Source organism: Pinus tabuliformis, chromosome 1_2 (assembly GCF_031772625.1).
Source record: "Pinus tabuliformis cultivar Carrire ecotype Pingquan chromosome 1_2, CPIR1, whole genome shotgun sequence".
NCBI lineage: Eukaryota > Viridiplantae > Streptophyta > Pinopsida > Pinales > Pinaceae > Pinus > Pinus tabuliformis.
This window is the reverse complement of record NC_142298.1, coordinates 1,241,345,951-1,241,370,217: the sequence shown is the minus strand read 5'-3', so window position 1 is coordinate 1,241,370,217 and position 24,267 is coordinate 1,241,345,951. Positions and strand designations below refer to the sequence as shown.

Below are 24,267 nucleotides of genomic sequence, written 5' to 3'. Positions count from 1 at the left end.
TCACAATTTCATGTTAATTCCTAACTCTATTATGTAAATCCCTATCTATTTCCCCTCCCCCTACTAAAATATGTTTAATAGCTCCTCTATTTATATGTCCCCTCCCTTTGGTTGAAAAATAACCATAAATATCTCTTGGGAATTCCTAAGTTTATTTGAAACTTAGTAAGAACCCTCATCTTGCTCACTTTGCCATCTTCCAATGCATTTGGACCCCTTCCTATGCATAATTTCCCTCTTCTAATGTATAAAATCCCTCTTTTTAACCTTGATTTTACCTTTCCAAGGCATAAATCCCTCTTTTCATGCTTTCAGACCCCTTTCGAAGCATTAGAACCCCTTTAAAACCATAAAAACCCCTCTTCGAGGCATAAACCATTTTTCCTATGCTTAAAAACCCTCTTTAAGCCATAGAAACTACCCTCCGATCTCTATAAAATCCTTCCCCGATCATCAAAAGCATTCCTCCGATCCCATTATGCCTTGGCCGATTTAATAAAATGCCTCCAATTGCATCCTCCTCCCTCCGACGCGATATCGCTGTCGGAGGTCGCGACGATTAAGTGTTGGCCCTTTACATATTTTATGCCTCCGATGAATATGCCCCGATGCGATCGGTGTATCGCTATATATGTATGCACATAAATCAAAGGCCCCGTCGATCAGCAATACAGTGATTAGATCGCGGCCGTCCGATCAGGCCCTCAGATTGGCGGTCCAGATCCTATCGCATCCCTTCCCGTCGGCAGTCAGCGGTCGCATATGTATTAAGGCCCGCCCTATGGTTCTCCGCCGATGCGATATGCCGACTGCACGCCAGCCGTCGGATCACATCCCCACATCAATGGTCCTCATCGCAATCGCTTTTTCACTGTCGGCATTTTCTCATGTACAAAGGCCGCCACCCCCATGTCCCCGCCGATAGCGAAACAACGATTTAATCGCAGCCATCCATTCACATGCCCCGCATCAACGGTCCATAATCTGTCGCATCACCCATCACAAATTGGCATTCGCATAATAAAAAGGCCCGTCCCCATGGCACCTCCCCGACGCGATATAGCGATTAGATCGCAACCATCCAATCTAATCGCTCATCCGATGGTTCATATGAAGTCGCTTGCCCCCATTTTGCTTCGCTCCATTGCACCTCCCGATAGCCGATCGCCGAAGTGATATCGGCGATCACTGTGTCGCTGATCATATATATGTATAAAGCCACGTCCCCCACTCACCCCGGATAAGCGATATGCCGACTTAATTATAGTCGTCGGATGAGGCCTTCAGATCCAACGGCCCAGATCTTATCGCCCGCATCCATTTCGCTCGCCCATTTATATTTTGATTGAATTGTCCCCTCCCCGATCGTCGATGCGATATCGGCGATCGGCCCATCGCTAACCATTGGTACATAAAGCTCCCCGCCTCCATGACCCCCGATATGAAATATTGCGATTCCATCTTAGCCGTTGGATCGGCCCACACCGGATCCAACGGCCCAGATCTGTTTGCAGCTACAGTGATCGCTCACTGCCCAATTCTGATGGAATTTCATGTTTTAAAGGCATTTTTTCCTTTTTATAAGGAAAAGGGGCCATTCTTCATGTTTTATATGCGGCGTCCCCACCCGCTTCAGCTCCAAAGGAAACATGGCTCTCCTCGGCCTGTTTCAATCACTCCTCCCCAGATCGACTCCAAATGTAGGGTTTTTGCCTCAGCAAGCATCCAACATCCAATCCTCCTCCATTTTGGCAACAATTCTTCCTTTTTGATCTTTTTTCAATCGACCAGGTGCCGAAACTCCTCCAAAAGCCTCTAGAAGCCCGCAGACAGCGCAACAACAGTCAGATCTTGTCATAAGTAGCCTTAAAGTGGCAATTTTGAAGCGGCAGAGAGTATCAATGGAAATATTTATTTCCAACGCAGATGAACAATAAAAGCCCCCAACAAAGTCAAAGGAACAGTTCCGAGCCATTAAAGCTCACCAAATCATTGTTAAATGCGATAAAGCCACCTAAAGGCAGCAGAACTGCTTGAGAGGTGCAGATAAGAGAATTTAAGGCCCAGTTATTGTAGAAACAGTGTATAAAGCCACTTATGAGCAGTGTTGCAGAGCCCAAGGCGCAATTATGGAAAAATGGCCAGCGCATGGCTCAAAGGACCCATTTTAACTTATGTTTTGATGATGTTTCCCCAGCGCAGCTTAGATGGATATTTATTGCATTTATTTCAGTAGAGAGTAGGTTAGAAGCACTTATTTCATCAGATTTGTTTAAGATCTATTTTGTAGATATTTTTTGGGATATTTTCACTATATATACCACCCTCAGCATTGTTTAAAGGGTTGGTTGGTTGAGTTGCATTACTCTAGACTTGTGTTGTATATTTGTGAACTTCTATAATCAAAGATTTTTGAAGAGCTTGTTGATGGACTGTATGTTGTATGTTTTAATGACCGAAGAGAAACTACAGGATTCTCGTGCTCCCACATGGCTCAATAAGTCTTCCTTGTCTATGTTTTCAATTTATATATGTTATATCATCTATATGTCATGATCTAAGTTGCAAAAAGAAAGACTAGCTTAGAATTTTCCTAGCAGCACTCTATGCTCAATTTCTGTGATTTCTATATGTTTTCTTCTGATTTAGGCATAAATATGAATACCTCATTGCTCATATTTGCTCTATTTCATCCATGTATGACTGTTATTTAGGAATTCTTGACTCCTCCTAGATAAATTTCATTCACCTTCCCTATGTTAGCTAGATGAAAGATTCTTAGTTGCCTTTCATCTCTGACTTCCATTTCACCCTTATTTCAGTATTGAATGTTGTTTTATGTGTATCTATCCTGCTCTGTATTCCTCTTGTGACCAAGAAAACGCACCAGCAGCCCTAAACCATGACTCCATGCCCAATGGTTTGAAGTTCTCACACTATGCATCCCAACTCTGCTTGAATACATTCATCCTTCCCACCAAAACTTAAACAAAACCCAAGAGCATCATAACTAGCCTAAAAATCACCCTAAAAAAAGCTAAATCCCAAAGAGAGAGCCCTCTCTGATTGCAGGTGGGCTAGAACCTGCAGTACAAAGATTGGTTTGTGGTTACCTCAGCTGTATCCCTTAAGGAGCCAAGGGACAACCTGAGTGTTAACATACTGGCGACTCCACTGGGGACATTTTGAGAAAATTCCAAAAATCAAGCTAGAAGGTGGCTCCCAAGAAGAATTCACGTTATACAAGGTCAAATCCAGACCCAAATCCCCCAGATGCTTTTGAAAATCCAAATTTAATTCCAAAGAGCCTCAGTAAGCTAGAGCGAAGAAAAGATTTTGCTGATTCTAGTCCTGAAACAGTTCAGCCAAGCTGTGTTCCAACCCCTGTTAAAGTTTTATTTCGTTCAGCCTCTACTTCCCCTAGTTCATCATCCACCTCTCCAAGCACCTCTTCCACTCCTCCATTTAGTGCAAATACTACTCCCATTACCATTGTTTTTACCGTTGTTCCAGTTGTTCTGTTTGTTCTTGCTATTCCAGTTGTTCCGTTTGTTCTCGCTGTTCCATTTATCCCAGTAAATATGGCTAATAGATATGCACCTTTGCAGTTACCAGCAAATCTAGGGGCTATGCCGCAGGATTATCAAACTAAAATCTCTTATTTTGATGGAACTGGTTCTCAAGCAGCCCTACAACACACCAAGAAGATGCAAGATTACTTTGAAAACTATGAAATAGATGATGATGTTGTAAGAATGAAGATTTTTGTCCAAAGTTTGATAAGTGATGTCAGGCCTTGGTTTAGAGCACTCCCTGTGAATTCCATAATTGATCCTGAAGCCTTATATCAAACATTTATCAACAGATGGGAGAAGAAGAAAGACCCCTTGCACATATTATCGGAATATGACACTATTAAAAGAGGCCCTCAAGAGGCTATCTTAGACTATTGTGCAAGATTTAACAATGTTTATAATGCTATTCCACAGAACTTAAGGCCTCCACCTGAAGTTCTCACACTATGCATCCCAACTCTGCTTGAATACATTCATCCTTCCCACCAAAACTTAAACAAAACCCAAGAGCATCATAACTAGCCTAAAAATCACCCTAAACAAAGCTAAATCCCAAAGAGAGAGCCCTTTCTGATTGCAGGTGGGCTAGAACCTGCAGTCCAAAGATTGGTTTGTGGTTACCTCGGCCGTATCCCTTAAGGAGCCAAGGGACAACCTGAGTGTTAACATACTGGCGACTCCACTGGGGACATTTTGAGAAAATTCCAAAAATCAAGCTAGAAGCTGGCTCCCAAGAAGAATTCACGTTATACAAGGTCAAATCCAGACCCAAATCCCCCAGCTGCTTTTGAAAATCCAAATTTAATTCCAAGGAACCTCAGTAAGCTAGAGCAAAGAAAAGATTTTGCTGATTCTAGTCCTGAAACAGTTCAGCCACGCTGTGTTCCAACCCCTGTTAAAGTTTTATTTCGTTTAGCCTCTACTTCCCCTAGTTCATCATCCACCTCTCCAAGCACCTCTTCCACTCCTCCATTTACTGCAAATATTACTCCCATTACCATTGTTTTTACCGTTGTTCCAGTTGTTCCGTTTGTTCTTGCTATTCTAGTTGTTCCGTTTGTTCCCGCTGTTCCATTTATCCCAGTAAATATGGCTAATAGATATGCACCTTTGCAGTTACCAGCAAATCTAGGGGCTATGCCGCAGGATTATCAAACTAAAATCTCTTATTTTGATGGAACTGGTTCTCAAGCAGCCCTACAACACACCAAGAAGATGCAAGATTACTTTGAAAACTATGAAATAGATGATGATGTTGTAAGAATGAAGATTTTTGTCCAAAGTTTGATAAGTGATGTCAGGCCTTGGTTTAGAGCACTCCCTGTGAATTCCATAATTGATCCTGAAGCCTTATATCAGACATTTATCAACAGATGGGAGAAGAAGAAAGACCCCTTGCACATATTATCGGAATATGACACTATTAAAAGAGGCCCTCAAGAGGCTATCTTAGACTATTGTGCAAGATTTAACAACGTTTATAATGCTATTCCACAGAACTTAAGGCCTCCACCTGAAGTTCTCACACTATGCATCCCAACTCTGCTTGAATACATTCATCCTTCCCACCAAAACTTAAACAAAACCCAAGAGCATCATAACTAGCCTAAAAATCACCCTAAACAAAGCTAAATCCCAAAGAGAGAGCCCTCTCTAATTGCAGGTGGGCTAGAACCTGCAGTCCAAAGATTGGTTTGTGGTTACCTCAGCCGTATCCCTTAAGGAGCCAAGGGACAACCTGAGTGTTAACATACTGGCGACTCCACTGGGGACATTTTGAGAAAATTCCAAAAATCAAGCTAGAAGCTGGCTCCCAAGAAGAATTCACGTTATACAAGGTCAAATCCAGACCCAAATCCCCCAGCTGCTTTTGAAAATCCAAATTTAATTCCAAGGAGCCTCAGTAAGCTAGAGCGAAGAAAAGATTTTGCTGATTCTAGTCCTGAAACAGTTCAGCCAAGCTGTGTTCCAACCCCTGTTAAAGTTTTATTTCGTTCAGCCTCTACTTCCCCTAGTTCATCATCCACCTCTCCAAGCACCTCTTCCACTCCTCCATTTACTGCAAATACTACTCCCATTACCATTGTTTTTATCGTTGTTCCAGTTGTTCCGTTTGTTCTTGCTGTTCCAGTTGTTCCGTTTGTTCCCGCTGTTCCATTTATCCCAGTAAATATGGCTAATAGATATGCACCTTTGCAGTTACCAGCAAATCTAGGGGCTATGCCGCAGGATTATCAAACTAAAATCTCTTATTTTGATGGAACTGGTTCTCAAGCAGCCCTACAACACACCAAGAAGATGCAAGATTACTTTGAAAACTATGAAATAGATGATGATGTTGTAAGAATGAAGATTTTTGTCCAAAGTTTGATAAGTGATGTCAAGCCTTGGTTTAGAGCACTCCCTGTGAATTCCATAATTGATCCTGAAGCCTTATATCAGACATTTATCAACAGATGGGAGAAGAAGAAAGACCCCTTGCACATATTATCGGAATATGACACTATTAAAAGAGGCCCTCAAGAGGCTATCTTAGACTATTGTGCAAGATTTAACAACGTTTATAATGCTATTCCACAGAACTTAAGGCCTCCACCTGATCTAGCTTTATACAAATTCCCTGATGGTTTTGATATCGACATGGCTTATCAGTTAAGAGAAAGAGCCCCTCAAAGCCTAGCAGAGATGAAAAATGTAGCTGTTAGTGTGGAAGAAAACCTGATCTCTAAGACAAACAGAGCTAGAACCGAGAGAAGAACCACCTTTAAAGAAGAACCTTCAGCCTTAGATCAAAAACTCAATGCAATTATCCAAGGCATGCACAGTATTGGAGATAGAGTGGGAACTATTGAAAGAAAATCTTCATGGGATGGACAACAAAACAATGTTGTTAGAAACCCAAATTTTAGGAAAAATCAGAATCCAAATGTTGGAAGGGCTAGCCCCGACCATGATATTAGGCCTCCTTTTCAAGAAGCCTATGTTGAAGCATCCACATCTAGTGAGCAAACAGAGGACACTCACATTAACCTGATGTGTTTGAAGAATGATCGGCATGTTTTCCTAACTAAGGAAGACCAAGATTACCATGATATAAATCAATTTTAGACCAAGTCTGGATAGTCTTTTGACTTCAAAGAAGGCTATGATTTAGCAGTATACGAAGTCCATAAGCAATACAAGTTAAGGACCAGAACCATAGATGTGCCTGAAAATATAAAACCAAATGATACTAAACAGCCTAAGAAGATAAAAGACAAAGTTGCCCTCACAGAATCTGCTGATAAAACAGTCCCAAATCCAAAAGAAGTCACCGTGGAAGATGTTATAGACGTTCAGCCCTCTAAAAATTGGCCTTTTGTATTGTTTCCCTCAAAGGAAAATTCAAACAGCACTCCTAAAATCCTTCCCAAAACAGAAATACCTCAAGAAATCGCTGATAAACAAGATATAATCGCTGATACTCCAATTGAAAAAGGAAAATCTGCCTTTCATAATGCAAAAACCCAATCAAATAAACCATTTGATTTAGAGGCAGAGATTGCTAAGTTAAAGATATATATCCCTCTATCTGAACTTGCTAAACATGATGTCTACAAAAAGCAAATTAAAAGATCGTTGCAAATGCCTGAGAACATGGATGATGTCAATGTTCTTGATGATCAGCCTGAACTACTATTCGGTCCTGAGGTTGATGGCAAATCAGCAATTGGAGTTGTTTTACCCTTTTATGTCAGCCTTCACATTCATGACAAAGTCTTACATAATGCAATGTTTGACTCAGGTGCCTCACACAACCTGATGCCCAAAGCTGTAATGGAAAAGCTAAACCTTGATATTACAAGACCCTACAAAGACTTATTCTCCTTTGATTCAAGTTAGATCAAGTGTTTAGGCTTAATCAAAGACTTATGTGTGTCTTTAGTCCAATATCCCAACAAAACAATCCTAATGGACGTGGTGGTGGCTGACATTCCACCAAAGTATGGTATGTTGTTGTCAAGATCTTGGGGAGAAAAACTCCAAGGATCCTTGCAATTAGACCTCTCTTATGCCACTATTTCAGTCTTTGGGCAACCAAAGAGGTTGTATAGAGAAACACTGATGAAGTATGTGGTAAGTAGTGAGGAAAAGCCCCAAAACTTTCCTATTTACTCAATCCATTTTGATATGGATTATTTTATCTTATTTAATGATGATATGTCTTCTCCGTCTGATGATAAGCTTCTGGCTGTAGAGCAAGAAACATGTATAAATGAGGAATTGGTTGCCCATACCCATGAAACTGTCAAAACAATCAATGCAACCAGCATACAAGATGAACCTCCCGAAACAGAGAATTCAAATCTACCCACTCCGATAATGATTTCAACTCCCAATAACAATCAAAAGCAAGAAATCCTATGGTATTTGGAGTTTAATGGTTCAGTAAATAAGCTAGGAGCAGGGGCAGGGGTATGGATCCATAATAGCCAAAACAATCATGCAGAGGGTCATGCTTATAGATTGAATTTCAAATGTACTAACAACATGGCAGAGTATGAGGCTCTCCTTTTAGGTCTTAAGCTAATCAAATATCTAGGAGCTGTAAAAGTTTCCATTTTAGGTGACTCCGACCTAGTAATCCAACAAATGAAAGGCAACTTTGTTACTAACGATAATAGGCTAAGAGCTTATAGGTCTGCTGCCACAGAAATACTCAATTCCTTCACTGAATCTAAGCTTGCTAAGATTTCTAGAAGCCATAACATGCATGCGCACAGCCTAGCAACTTTTGCTAGCACTTGCAAGCTTCCTTTGAGCCCAATCACCACTTTATTGTTGAAATAAAGCACAGACCTGCGGTCCCTAGCAATATTAAAGACTGGCAAGTATTTGTAAACGATGCTCAAATCAACAATTTCTTGACTTTGCAGCAAGAATTTTCAAATTTAAACATTGATACAGATGCCATGGATGATTCCCAACAGTAAGTAAACCAAATCAGCAGACTATAACAGCTGAAGCCGCAAAACAAATGTTGCATCCAACCATTTTTGACAGCAAAAACATACAAGAGCTGAAACAAATACATTGTGAGGAAATAGCTGAAACAGAGGCCGAAATCATTGATTTAAAAGACAATTTTCTGCCTGCTGGCCTCACCCCATTAGAGGATATTTTTGATGCAAACGATGTCCACAGAAAGCCAAAAATGCAGCCCTTAAACGCTGCTATGGAATATTGCAATATTGGGACGGCAGAGAAGCCCAAAATGATTAAATTATCCAAGTCTTTGCCTCCTAATCAAAAACCAAAGTATGTTGATCTGTTCAAAGAGTTTCAAGATGTATTTGCATGGAGTTATGAGGACTTAAAGTCCTGTGACACCTCAGTTATTCAACATACCATTCCCTTAAAACCAAATCAAAATCTCTTCAAACAGAAATTAAGGAGAATCAATCTTGTGCTTCTCCCTTTGATTGAGAAAGAAGTAAAAAGAATGTTTGAGGCTCGTATCATAGCACCCATTAGATTTTCTGAATGGGTATCCAATCTTGTTCCCACAAGGAAGAAAACAAGTGAGATTAGGCTTTGTGTAGATTTGAGAAACTTAAACCAAGTCTCCCTTAAAGACCACTACCCACTGCCAAAAATGGACCACATTCTACAAAGAGTAGTGGGGTCATCTAGAATCTCTTTGCTAGATGGCTTTTCAGGTTTCAATAAAATACTTGTTCACCTAGACGACCAAGACAAGACAGCCTTTACAACACCGTGGGGAACATTTAAGTATGTGAAGATGCCTTTCAGTCTTAAGAATGCAGGTGCTACCTTTTAAAGGGCCATGGACATTGCATTTTCCAAGGAAATCCATTATTTCTTGGTTGTCTACCTTGATGACCGTACCCCTTTCTCTAAATCTGATCAAGAGCACCTTAAGCACCTAAGGCAAGTGTTCATAACATGTAGGAAATATGGCATTTCCTTAAATCCTAAGAAGTCCCTGTTCGGCCTAGAAGAATGCAAACTTCTTGGCCATATCATCTCAAAAGATGGGATTAGAATAGACCCTGAAAGGATCCAAACCATTCTTCAAATCCCCTATCCATGAAACGTCAAAGAGTTGCAAGCATTCCTTGGAAAGATCAATTTCCTAAGGAGATTTATCCCAAACTTGGCTGAGCTAATAAGAATTTTAAATAACATGTTAAAGAAGGATTCCAAGGTAAAATGGACCTTAGAAGCCAAGCAAGCCTTTGAGGGCATAAAATCTGCCTTAACTCAAGCTCCAGTCCTCACAAGTCCTCAATTTGACAAAGATTTCATCATTTTTTCTTTTGCATCTGATCACACCATAGTTGTTGTCCTTTTGCAAAAGGATGACCAAGGAAATGAAAAGCTAATTGCTTTTTTCAGCAGAGCCCTTAGAGATGCCCCTTTCAAGTACCAAATCATGGAAAAGTAGGCCTATGCTCTTGTTAAAGCAATTAAAGATTTCCGAGTTTACATTTTATATTCACATGTGATTGCCTATGTTCCAAATTCTGTTGTAAAGGACATATTAACTCAAGAGGGATTAGAAGGCAAAAGGGGCAAATGGATTGCCGATATCCTTGAGTATGACATTGATAAAACCCGCTAAACTGATAAAGGGACAAGGTTTAGCCAAAATAATGTCCGAAACCAATTTTCAAGCCTTAGACATTAATCAACTGGACAGTGAACAAGAGCTGGCGACTCCACAGATCAGTGAAGCTTTCTTGCATTCCCCATGGTATGTTGATATTTGTTTTATATTGTTAAACCTATGTGCTCCCCCATGATTGTCCAGGACCAAAAAGAGATTTTTAAAGATAAAAGCTTCCAGGTTTTGTGTCTTAGATAGTGCCCTGTTTTGGAAAAATCATGAAGGAATATTGTTGAACTGTTTAACTATGAATGAAACTGACAGTGTTATGAAATATTTCCATGCAAGGGACTGTGGAGGGCACTTATATAGGAAGTCCACTGCTGATAAGATTTTAAGGGTTGGTTTCTATTGGCCCTCTTTGTTTTCTGATGTAAGAAAGTTTGATGTTTCATGCCACAAATGCCAAATCTTTGAAGGCAAAAGAAAGCTGTTGCCCTTGCCCCTTAAGCCCATTTCAACCGAGAAGCCTTTTCAACAATGGGGTCTAGACTTCATTGGAGAAATCCACCCATCATCTTTAGGCCAGCATAAGTGGATCCTAACAGCCACCGACTATTTCACCAAGTGGATTGAAGCCATCTCATGTAGGCAGGCCAATGACTCCACCATCTCCAATTCCTTGAGTCCAATATCCTTTCTAGATTTGGCTGCCCTAAAAAGATCATTACAGACAATTTTGCTGCCTTCAAATCCATGAAAATGATCAGTTTTTGCCACAAATTTCACATCACCTTAGGCCACTCTACAACCTATTACCCTCAAGGTAATGGCTTGACCGAATCATCCAATAAAAGCCTCATTAACATCATAAAGAAGGTCTTAGAGGAAAACAAGAAGAATTGGCACAAAAAACCTGTGAATGGCCTATGGTCAAATAGATTGTCAACCAAGAGATCCATTGGGATGAGCCCTTATGAGCTAGTATATGGCATGGAGGCCAGATTTCCTTCATCTCTGGGCATTCCTATTATCAAGATGTTGCAGGAGATTGAGGCTGAACCAAATGATATTCAAAGAAGAATAAATCAAACAATCCATCTGCAGCAGACAAGAGAGCAAGTTTATCACAGAAATCAGATTTTGCAAGAGAAATTGAAGAAAATGTTTGATAGAAGAGCCAAGGCTGAGGATTTCTACGTTGGCAACAAAGTTTTAAGATGGGACTCATGAAGAGAGGAGAAAGGGAAACATGGCAAGTTCTATTTCCTTTGGAGAGGCCCCTTTATGATTTCAGTGATGCAGGGCAACAATACATATTTCCTGAAGACTGTAGATGGCAACGTAGCTGAAGAAGGCCCTGTTAATGGACGCATATTGAAACATTATCATGACCCCTTTTAATGCAACGCAGTTGTACATAAATACTTGTATTTTCAGCACTTTGTTTTACTTGTACAGCAGTCCAATTAATTGGAACAACGCAGCACTATTTTGAAGAAAAAAATCAAAGAGAATGCTCCATTTTTTGATCCCTGTTTTGAACCAGATTGCAAAGAAGTGCTTCGGACAGATTTGTGCATGTTTAAGCACGCAGTAGACGGCCAGAACAGCGTTGTAGTGTCACAACAATTTTCAGCTAAAAAGTGATGCATAAAAGATTCAAAGCTTCAGTCAATAGTATCAAAAAATAGAGGAGTGTTTCAGTTTACAGCAACAATTGAAGATCAAAGCAGTCTGACCTCCTGTTCTTGGCTTTTCACAAGGAAAATCCATCCCCAAGTGGAGCCACTATTAGCCTCCTATTGCAATAGGTGTTCATATTTCATGATTGACAGTGGAAAGTGTCAAATATGTCATCTTTTCATGCTGCAAAGGTTCCATATTTCCAAGAAGATGCCAAATAAGAGGCCAGGAAAGTGTGCTAGTGTTAGGCCCCTATAATACTAGTGTAACCCCTGATTGTTATTAGTACAACCCACTTATTATATTGATGTACCCATGTAGTGCCCATATTTTTACTATTGTGCCCCATAGAACCCCACTATTTTTATTATTGTGCCCTTACATTATTATTGTTATGTCGGCTCTAATTATGTTATGACCCCTTAGACTCCTATATATAGAAAGGAGGTATTTTCAATTGTATCATGGAAGAATTGTTCATTTATGTAATGTAAAGGAGGTTTCTCCCTCGAAGAGGCTGAATTATAAGGCGTTGATCTATCTTTTCTATCTTTTCTTAAGCTGGTTTCATAACATTTGGTATCAGAGCTTTGGATTCTAGGGTTTCGCTGCTCCAAACAGGTCATCGTGGAATTTTTGCTATAATTTTTTTTTTGTGACGTTTCAGAAGTCACAAAAAAAACCCATTTGAGAAGAAATTGCGTTGAACCTTGGGTCCAAATTTCAGAGCTTTTTGCATGATATTTGCAGAGATATGATCTGAGGAATTTGGTCTTTTTGCGGACTCCTAAATTACATTCCAAACAAGTGACCTGGGGAAAATTATCATAACTTTCTCTCTGAGCATCAGATTGAAATTTCATAAGGTACAGAAAGAGGATGGACTGTAGTTTCCGGAGCATATTTTTTAGCACCAAAGATCACAAATTTGACACGTTGCACGTCATACAAGTTCGCTCTTCTAGAAAGGTCTATAATTAGGTCATCTTGGGAGATTGTGCATAACTCTTTCTTGGAGAATCCAATTTGGATCAGACTCATGGCATTGGAAAGAGGACACAGAGGGCTACTACAAATAGCAATTTCAGAACTTAAATATCTGAAATTACATAGTTACAGTCGTTTCAAGATTGAGGTCCTAAAATCAAGAAAAAGAAAGAAGAGGAAGTTTGATGGCAAGGATCCCGTAAATTGGATACTTCAGATGGAGCAATATTTTGATCTACATGGTGTACCACTGTTACAAAAGGTATGTATTGCATCTTCATATTTAGAATTGGATCAATTTTTATGGTATAAAGGGATTTTTTCTCGTAAACAACTTGTTATGTGGTCAATTCTCACGGAGGAAATGATAGCACATTATGAGGATACAAAAAGCAACACCTTCTTTAGAGCAACACCAAAACAATTGGAAAGAGTAAAAGGGCTTTGTGACATATTGGAAAGTAAAATTATGGCAACAAGGAAGTCTATCCCTCACAACTATAAAGATGGAAGTGTTATTTCTCCTAGCCTTCCACAACCTACAAGGGTTACACCACAACAATTGGAAGAAAAAAGAGAAAAAGGGCTTTGTTACAATTGTGATAGCAAATGCACTGAAGGTCATAAGTGTGCTGAGAAGAAATTATTTTACATAGAGTATGAAGAGGAGGAAGAAATGGATCAAGAAACATCGAAAGAAGAGGATATATGCCAGGACTCAACCTCAGAGAAAGAAGAAATGAATCAGACCATATCTTGTAAACTATTAGCAAGAATGACCACTCCTCAAACTCTCAAGATAGAAGGACATATCAAGAAGAAAAAGGTGAAAGAAGTGAAAGATCACATCAAGAAAGAAGAAACAAATCCAACCATATCTTGTAATTCATTGGTCGGAATTACCACTCTTCAAACTATCAAGATAGAAGGACATATCAAGAAGAAAAATGTTCAAGAAGTCAAAGATCACATCGAGCATCAAGAAATGAATCTGACCATATCTTGTAAAGGATTGGATGAAATTACCACTCCTCAAACTCTAAAGATAGAAGGACATATCAAGAAGAAAAAGGTTCAAGCAGTGAAAGATCACATTGAGCATCAACAACAAGTTCTCCAACTTTTAAAGGATAGCACCACTTTGGTGCAAAATCAAATGAAACAACAGGAAATTTGGCAATATTACATGCACTTAACAAATGGCGACTTTACCGAATGGGAAGACTCTTCAAGGATGAGGATGTGGAAGCATTGTTTTGTGTTATTTCTATTATCCAACCAGATTGGATAAATGAAGCAAGGGATGAATGGAAGGACGAAGAAGTATGGCCACTTATTCAAAAGTTGAGAAAGATCCCAATTCAAACAATATTGCCAGAAATTGAAGAGGAAGGAAAAATCATATTAGAACCTGGAGCAGTCACAGAAACAAGAACCCGACAGCTACGAAATCGATCAATTTCAAAGTATCTCATCAAGTGGAAGAACTTACCCACTGAATATTCCACATGGGAGGACAAGAATTTTATACAGAAGCATCAAGAACTACTCAAGCGTTGAGGACAACGCTTTTTGAAGGAGAGGGGCATGTTAGGCCACTATAATACTAGTGTAACCCCTTATTGTTATTAGTACAACCCACTTATTATAATATGTACCCATGTAGTGCCCATATCGTTACTATTGTGCCCCATAGAAGCCCACTATTGTTATTATTGTGCCCTTACATTATTATTGTTATGTTGGCTGTAATTATGTTAAGACCCCTTAGACTCCTATATATAGAAAGGAGGTCTTTTCAATTGTATCATGGAAGAATTGTTCATTTATGTAATGTAAAGGAGGTTTCCCCCTCGAAGAGGCTGAATTCTAAGGCATTGACCTATCTTTTCTATCTTTTCTTGAGCTGGTTTCATAAGAGCTAGTCTAAATGCCACTGCTCTATTCTGTTTTTGATGAGTTATTCCATTTTTGAAGAGTTTTCAGTTAAGGGGAGGCTAAACAACTTAATCTTGGCTTCCCTAGGTTTAAATCGCTTGTTTTAGAATATAGAAAATAAATATCTGTCCAAACTATTTAATCTTGGCAGATTTGTAGATAGGTAGAGAATCTTGGGCGCTCAACAGCTTAATCTGAGCCCCGGAAGAAATAAGGGTAGATTTAGATAGGAGGATAGCCAAAAAAAAAGTTGAAAAGCTAGGTTTGCTAGTTCAAGTGCACCCAAACCAAAAAGAAGAGAAAATGCTAGGTAAGTAGGCCAGGTAGATAGTTTTGTGGTAGCAGAATGTAAATTGTGATCCATTTCATGTTTTCAAGTGTTATATCTATTCAGATCACAAGTATGAGGCAGTTTTCCATTTGGATCGGCTCAAGCGAGGCATGTCTAACTTCCTCTTCTTCCTCTTTCCCCAATCACTCACTAACTTCCCCTAAAGAGGTCAAGATCTGCTTGATATCTCTTAAATTCATCATTTTTCATATCATTTACCTTGGTAAAGATCTGCTTTACTTAAGGAGTGTTCATATGTCCTCTACAAGTTCTATTTCCCCTTTATAGCCTAATATTTTCATACTTAGCGCTTTCTTAACAATTTCGTGTTAATTCCTAACTCTACTATGTAAATCCCTATCTATTTCCCCTCCCCCTACTAAAATATGTTTAATAGCTCCTCTATTTATATATCCCCTCCCTTTGGTTGAAAAATAACCATAAATATCCCTTGGGAATTACTAAGTTTATTTGAAACTTAGTAAGAACCCTCATCTTGCTCACTTTTCCATCTTCCAATGCATTTGGACCCCTTCCTATGCATAATTTCCCTCTTCTAATGTATAATATCCCTCTTTTTAACCTTGATTTTACCTTTCCAAGGCATAAATCCCTCTTTTCATGCTTTCAGACCCCTTCCGAAGCATTAGAACCCCTTTAAAACCATAAAAACCCCTCTTTGAGGCATAAACCATTTTTCCTATGCTTAAAAACCCTTTTTAAGGCATATAAACTACCCTCCGATCTCTATAAAATCCTTCCTCGATCATCAAAAGCATTCCCCTGATCCCATTATGCCTTGGCCGATTTAATAAAATTCCTCCAATTGCATCCCCCTCCCTCCGACGTGATATCGCTGTCGGAGGTCGCGGTGATTAAGTGTTGGCCCTTTACATATTTCATGCCTTCGATGAATATGCCCCGATGCGATTTTAGCGGTCGAAGTATTGCTACATATGTATGTGCATAAATCAAAGGCCCCACTGATCAACAATACAGTGATTAGATCGCAGCCGTCTGATCAGGCCCTCAGATCGAGGGCCCAGATCCTATTGCATCCTTTCCCGTCGGTAGTCGGCAATCGCATATGTATTAAGGCCTGCCCTATGGTTCTCCACCGATGCTATATGCCGACTGCACGCCAGTCGTGGGACCGCATCCCCACATCAACGGTCCTCATCGCAATCGCTATTTCGCTGTTGGCATTTTCTCATGTACAAAGGCCGCCATCCCCATGTCCCCGTCGATAGCGAAACAGTGATTTAATCGCAGCCAACCATTCACGCGCTCCACATCAATGGTCCATAATATGTCGCATCGCCCATCGCAAATCGGCATTCGCATAATAAAAAGGCCCCCCCATGGCACCTCCCCGACGCGATATAGCGATTAGATCGCAACCATCCAATCTAATCGCTCATCTGACGGTTCATATGAAGTCGCTTGCCCCCATTTCGCTTTGCTCCATTGCACCTCCCGATAGTCGATCGCCGAAGTGATATCAGCGATCGCTATGTCACTGATCATATATATGTATAAAGCTCCGTCCCTCGCTCACCCCCGATAAGCGATATCCCGACTTAATTGCGGCCATCGGATGAGGCCTTCAGATCTGACGGCCTAGATCTTATCGCCCGCATCCATTTCGCTCGCCCATTTATATTTTGATTGAACTGTCCCCTCCCCGATCGCCAATGCGATATCGGCGATCGGCCCATCACTAACCATTGGTACATAAAGCTCCCCGCCTCCATGACCCCCGATATGAAATATTGTGATTCCATCTTAGCTGTTGGATCGGCCCGCGCCGGATCCAACGGCCCAGATCTGTTTGCAGCTACAGTGATCGCTTAGCGCCCAATTCTTATGGAATTTCATGTTTTAAAGGCATTTTTGCCTTTTTATAAGGAAAATGGGCCATTCTTCATGTTTTTTATGCGGTGTCCCCACCCGCTTCAGTTCCAAAGGAAACATGGCTCTCTTTGCCTGTTTTAATCGCTCCTCCCCAGATCGACTCCAAATACAAGGTTTTTGCCTCAGCAGGAATCCAACGTCCAGTCCTCCTCCATTTTGGCAACAATTCTTCCTTTTTTATTAGCTTTCAATTGGCGAGGTGCCGAAACTCCTCCAAAAGCCTCCAGAAGCCCACAGACAGCACAACAACAATCAAATCTTGTCATAAGTAGCCTTAAAGCGGCGATTTTGAAGCGACAGAGAGTATCAGGCGAAATTATCAGTGGAAATCTTTATTTCCAACGCAGATGAACAATAAAGGCCCTCAAAAAAGTCAAAGGAGCAGTTCTGAGCCATTAAAGCTCACCAAATCATTGTTAAATGCGTTAAAGCCACCTAAAGGCTGCAAAACCGCTTGAGAGGTGCAGATAAGAGAATTTAAAGCCCAGTTATTGCAGAAACAGTGTATAAAGCCACTTATGAGTAGCGCTGCAGAGCTCAAGGCGCAGTTATAGAAAAATGGCCAGCGCATGGCTCAAAGGACCCATTTTAACTTATGTTTTGATGTTGTTGCCCCAGTGCAGCTTAGATGGATATTTGTTGCATTTATTTCAGTAGAGAGTAGGTTAGAAGCACTTATTTCATCAGATATGTTTAAGATCTATTTTGTAGATATTTTTTGGGATATTTTCACTATATATACCACCCTCAGCATTGTTTAAAGGGTTGGTTGGTTGAGTTGCATTACTCTAGACTTGTGTTGTATATTTGTGAACTTCTATAATCAAAAATTGCTGAAGAGCTTGTTGATGGACTGTCTGTTGTATGTTTTAATGGCCGAAGAGCGACTATAGGATTCTCGTGCTCCCACATGGCTCAATAAGTCTTCCTTGTCTCTTTTTTCAATTTATATATGTTATATCATCTATATGTCATGATCCATGTTGCAGAAAGAAAGACTAGCTTAGCATTTGCCTAGCAACACTCTATGCTCAATTTTTGTGAGTTCTATATGTTTTCTTCTGATTTAGGCATAAATATGAATACCTCATGGCTCATATTTTCTCTATTTCATCCATGTATGACTGTTATTTAGGAATTCTTGATTGCTTCTAGATAAATTTCATTCACCTTCCCTCTGTTAGCTAGATGAAAGATTCTTAGTTTCCTTTCATCTCTGACTTCCATTTCACCCTTATTTTAGTATTGAATGTTGTTTTATGTGTAGCTATCATGCTCTATATTCCTCTTGTGACCAAGAAAACGCACCAGCAGCCCTAAACCATGACTCCATGCCCAATGGTTTGAACTTCTCACACTATGCACCCCAACTCTGCTTGAATACATTCATCCTTCCCACCAAAACTTAAACAAAACCCAAGAGCATCATAACTAGCCTAAAAATCACCCTAAACAAAGCTAAATCCCAAAGAGAGAGCCCTCTCTGATTGCAAGTGGGCTAGAACCTGCAGTCCAAAGATTGGTTTGTGGTTACCTTGGCCGTATCCCTTAAGGAGCCAAGGGACAACCAGAGTGTTAATAGCTGGGATAGTCATCATCCTTCTCTACGATGACGATATTGTTCTTCTTGCAAGGTGCCCATTTGATCTTGAAAAGAAACTTATACTTCTTAAGGATTTCTGCTCTACCATGGGTATGATTGTTAACAATGACAAAACAAAGGTTATGATTATCAAATTCAAGAAGGACACTTACGCTAATTTTATGTATGACAATAGTAACTTGGAGGAAATGTTTTCCTACAAGTACCTAGGAATTGATATTCATCACAAGCTCAACTGGAACTATAGCATTGAGAAAAGGATTAATGGGGGATGGAAAGCTTATTTTGGTCTTGAAAATAATTGTAAAATGGAAAACCTCGTAATGTGGGATAGAAAGAAGTTTCTCTTTGAAACTTTAGTCACTCTGGTTATCTTATATGGATGTGACGTTTGGGGTTGTAGCATCTCTAGAGAATCCTAGAGAAAGATTGAGCAAATCCATGAACGTTTTATAACGTGTAACCTCAAAATTAAAAGCAACACACCCTATCCTATTCTCCTTATAGAAGTGGCTCTTTCCCCTATAGAGAGCCTAGCTATGACTAGGCTTCTATTGTACAAGCACAAACTCAATAACATAGGAAACCATAGACTTCCTAAGCTAGCTTTAAATTCCAACCAAAACCACCTAAGGCTCAAACGAGGTTGGTATAAAGACACCAAGGCATGGTTAAACCATTGGGAGATCAATGAGAATGTTGCATTGCAAAACATTAATAACATTAAAAATATTGTTACTTCTAAGTTCAAAGAAAAAATGTGGTGTGAAAAAGATTTAGCAGCGAAAATAAACTTAAGATATTATAAGGATGTCATCAACCCCACCCTAGAAGATCAAAAGTATCTCTCTGTTTTAACTAGCTCAAAGAAGAAAATTAATATAGCCAAGATTAGAACGAACTCTCATGAGCTCCATAGTGAAACGGGTTGTTGGGTAGTTCCTAAAACACCATGGATGGAAAGGTTCTGCCATCCCTGTGAGAATACAAATATCGAGGATGAAAATCACTTACTCTTAGAGTGAACCACATACAACCACATTAGATCTTAGTTTCAAAGTCTTTGTTGCAATACTGACCTTCTTAGCCTTTTACATTGTCAAAATTACAGTTAGCTCGAGAGGCTTCTCTCCAAGCTTTTTGAGCATAGGTATAAATTCTCAAATTAAACTAAATAATTTGTTTCTTTAGGTTTAAAAGACCAAAGTTTGGTCTCAGTGGACGTTAACCATCATCATCATCAAATAAATCTAACTCATTCTCATTTCATAATTAAAATATCTTTATTTATAATTTTATATAATTTAATTTTATAACATTTTTAATTAAATTGGTTAAAAAAAATACTCTTGAATGCTTGACTATAGATCTTATTTTTTATATTTGCTTTAGTCATTTTCATGTATGTTTGTGCGTGAGATTTATTGGGTTTCATATCATAACCATATTTTTAAAGTTAAATATAAGTATAGAAATCATTTTACATATTTAGTTTTTTTTTTAATTGTTTGTATGTTATAGAATTATTTTGTTTTTTTGTATTTAATAATTGAAGTGCATTTAAGATATATAAGATTAACTTATGATTTATTTATGAATGACTTATTTACTTTCTAAGATCTAACCTAACCTAACTTGCATCAACTTTTATCATGAATGAATTTTAAGTGTCTTTTCTCGATTATTACAAAGTTTTGAACAGAGATCACTATTATTAAAAATAAATAAAAACAAAGATTGATTTTATCACAAAAATAAAACAATTAATAAAATATTATATTGTTGAATGCCATAGCCAAAAATTAAGAAATATGATAAACTAATATAATTTATAGTAACATATATACACTTTAATATATATGTTTATTTTTCATATATATTTATGTATTTTATTTTTTCATTAATATCTATAACTTTTTATAATTAAATTTATTAGAATATGTTTTTAATATAATGCACACCCATAGAGAACGAAGAGTTTCAGAACTAGGGTTTATCACATATTCGTGTGAGCGTGGTTTTAATATGAGTTTCAATTTATTTCTGCGAAGTTTCCAATTGAGCCAGCATTATTATTAAGCCTCTGCGATGATATGAAATTGCTCTGTGGTGGTTTCTGTGAAGTTTCTTGGTGCAGCAAGCTCTGGTTTAGAGGTCGATCTATCCAATTGAGCTTGCATTGTTGCTAAGAAGGCAGACTCTATTGTGGAGTTGGGTTTGCTATTGCTTGGGCTGAGATCTGATTTTCATTAGAGCACAATTTGTAAGGGTTTATCTTCGAAAGTTTTTTTTAGAGGGGTATATGAGTACATGTGCAGAAGCAAGGGGTCTAGCAAGGTAGAATTGACTTTTTCACCTCGACAACAGGCTAGCATCAGCTAAACCTCGACAACGGGCTCGCATCTGCGGCATAGAATTTGGGGCACGTGCAGTCTGTGATCCTGTTTGATGATATTAGCAACACCTTGACGATGGGCTCGCATCTGCGGCATAGAATCTAGGGCACGTGCGGCCTGCGATCCAGTTTGATGATATCAGTTGCACCTCGACGACGGGCTCGCATCTACGACGTAGAAGTCTTATGACTTTGATTTGCGGTGGTGCTAGTTTGCGATGCTATCTTTGCAAAGAATAACAAGGATTCGGGTTTGCGGTGCCATCGATTCGGGTCTACGGTTCAATCATTTTTATGGTTTGAACATTGGTTTTATAAAAATCTTGTGTCGGGTCTGCGAATCGGGTCTGCATTATGATTTTTAAAATACTTTTACAATCTTTGTGCCCTCAACCATTCATCTTCCAGTTCCAATCTGGTTTGTGAGCTGCGGTTCATCTAAGGCACGTGCGGTCTGCAATCTGCTTTGCCAATATTTGGTGCACACATTCCTTATCTTTTTCTAATACATATCTGCTCATATATTTTCAAGTATGAATAATTCACCATAGCTACCAAATATTACCAAAGGTAGACCTAGCACAATTACTCTATAGAGTCTTTATGAGTATATAGAGTCTTTAGAGAAACATAGAGAAGAAAGAGAAGTCAAGCTACAAACAAAGTTAGAAGCCATGCTGGAAAATAAATTCACATCTCTTGAAGACAAGATCCAAAAACAAATAGAAAATAAAATAGAACTATTGGAGAATAAAACGGAGGGAATGGGGACTAGGTTACAGGTTATAGAAAAGCAAAACCAGGATATGAACCAAACATCCCTGCAAGGATATGTTGATACTTTAGAGAGTCTTAAAATGAAGAACATGATTAAAGAACTAGAAGAAAAAGTTAATAGCCGCCTCACTCTAAATAGTGTGGCAAGTAAATTAGATATCAAACCAATTAAAGATGAAATGAAAAAATTGATAGAATTAGACCATGAGCATAACAAAAGGGCCTTGAACCTTATAATCTTTGGTTTGAAAGAGGAGGTAGACAAGGATACTTTAGCCATAGCCCAGAAAATATTACATAATAGATTAAAAATTGAAACAACGTGTCTCACAGAAGCAACAAGGTTGGGGAAATTAACTGAGAATAAAGGAAGGCTGATCCGAATAAAGGTGAGCTCCACTGACAATAAGTATGACATACTTGAATCAATCATTGAGGGCGATTAGGGTTCTGAGGAAAGTACCGATGGCGTAGGTAGCACAACTCTGGCTCTGTACACAAACCAATCCAAATCTACTGTTGCGCAGCGGAATAGCAGAGCACTAGAGCAACGCAATGGAATCTCCTTAGGGGAGGGCATCAGAGCCCTCCCCATCGCAGCACAATCCTGAGCAGGCGTTCCTCTTTGGATCGGTTAACAGGGAGATCTTGAACAATGGGAACATGCTTCAGCAGGAAAACAAGAAGAGAGGAGGACGGACGGACCAAGCTAGCGTCACCCAAGACAGAGGAAAAAATCCGGAGGAAATCCCGAAGGTTTCCTCGACAACATGCAAACCAATACCCAAAGAGCGGCCACGAATAGAGCTACCTGGACACAAGATTGATGCACGAATCGAGTTCATGAGGGATCATGCCATTATTGGGAAGTTTATAGGGTTCTGGCCGACAGAAAGAGCCTTATACGGGTGGATCGCTGCGAAATGGAAGCCCAAAGGAAACGTTACCCTGCAGCTAGGGCCGAAGGGTTTCTTTACAGCAATTTTTTACTGTATTGAGGACAAACTCAGGGTACTGGGAATAGGGCCTCACTTCTTCAACGCAGTAGGCCTGTATATGAGAGACTGGATACCTAGATTCAACCCGGATAAGGAAGATCTCACCGGGGCGCCAGTCTGGGACGAGGACATTCTCAAGAACATAGGAAATGGACTAGGGGAGTACATCAAGACTGCAGAAGAGACCAAACTGCGCAGATTCATTTCCTATGCATGCATTTGCGTCTTCATGCACTTGAATGAAGCCTTACCAGAATCGATAAGTCTCTCCCACCGTGACGAGGAGTGGATTCAACCCTTGGACTATGAGCATGTACCCTTCTGTTGCAAGAGATGCCACACTCTTGGGCATCTTTTCCGTGACTGCCCCCTAAACTCCAAAGCCACTTCTCCTGACCCTTCTGTTTCTGCAGCCCAGGATGGCTTCACCAAAGCCCCAAGTCGAAGGCGAGCGCACAAGAAACCCTCTAATGGGTCTAAGCCCCAGCAAAATAGCACCAATGGCCCAGATTCTAAGAACAGTTTCGAAATCCTCGCTCAATCCTCAGATGAACTCCCCCCGATCTCTGAGTCTAACCCTTCCCATCCCTCATCCTCCTCCCCTCCCCCTCCTTCAGCCTCCCCCCCCAAACGCCAATCCCCACTAATCTTCAATGATTCCCCCTCAGGAGATCTGAAAGATCCGACAGAGAAAAACAAGGACATGGAAATTGATGGAAAGCTAGATCCTCGTTCTAGCTCAGAGATTAATGTGGAAGAAGGTAGTCAAGTGCAACAGATGGAAGAAGAACCAGAAAGCATAGATCTGCATGGCCTAGACATTCTAGAATTGGAGCTAGCATGCAAAAAGAAAGCATATGACAGCATAACAGAAACCCAACTCAGCAAGCTGGAAGTGGTTATTTCAAGAGCATATCGGCAGTAGCAACTAGGTATTCAACCAGGAAGCCAGTGGGATGGAAGTCACCCCCCAAAAGAAACCAAAAAGAGAGGACGAAGAACAGATCTACAGATAACGATCGAGATTGGGAAACTCCTGGTAGACTCAGGCAGGTATGCAAAATTGACAAAGTACTATAAACCCTCTGCAAATAGTTGAACCATGAAGCTTGTATCATGGAACTTAAGAGGGCTCAATAGCCCAGGGAAACTCAGAATGTTAAAAAACATGATTAAAATGGAAAAGCCGCAACTATGCTTTCTCCAGGAAACTAAATGTAACGGATCTACATTAGGTAGCATTCTCTCCAAAGCATGGCCAGGATGTCGCTCAGTGGCAGTAGATGCCTCTGGAGCTTCAGGAGGGCTGGCCATTGCATGGAATACTCAAGCGTTAAATCTCTCAGATTTCCACGCTTCTCATCATCTCATATAGGCAGCCTTCCACATTTTGGGTACGAATATCCATGGAAACCTATCAAATGTATATTTCCCGCAGAACACAGGAAGCAAA

General features: G+C 39.8%; 1 protein-coding gene across 1 annotated transcript in view; it reads right to left on the bottom strand.

Annotated features, from left to right (window-relative positions):
- LOC149210736 (disease resistance RPP13-like protein 4) overlaps positions 1-22,411 on the bottom strand; it is a 31,852-nt gene extending 9,441 nt beyond the window's left edge. The window contains exon 1 of the mRNA XM_089399070.1: positions 22,280-22,411. Within this exon, the coding sequence (XP_089255196.1) occupies positions 22,280-22,411 (132 nt within the window). The remainder of the gene's footprint in view (positions 1-22,279) is intronic.
- Between the last annotated feature and the right edge of the window lie 1,856 nt (positions 22,412-24,267).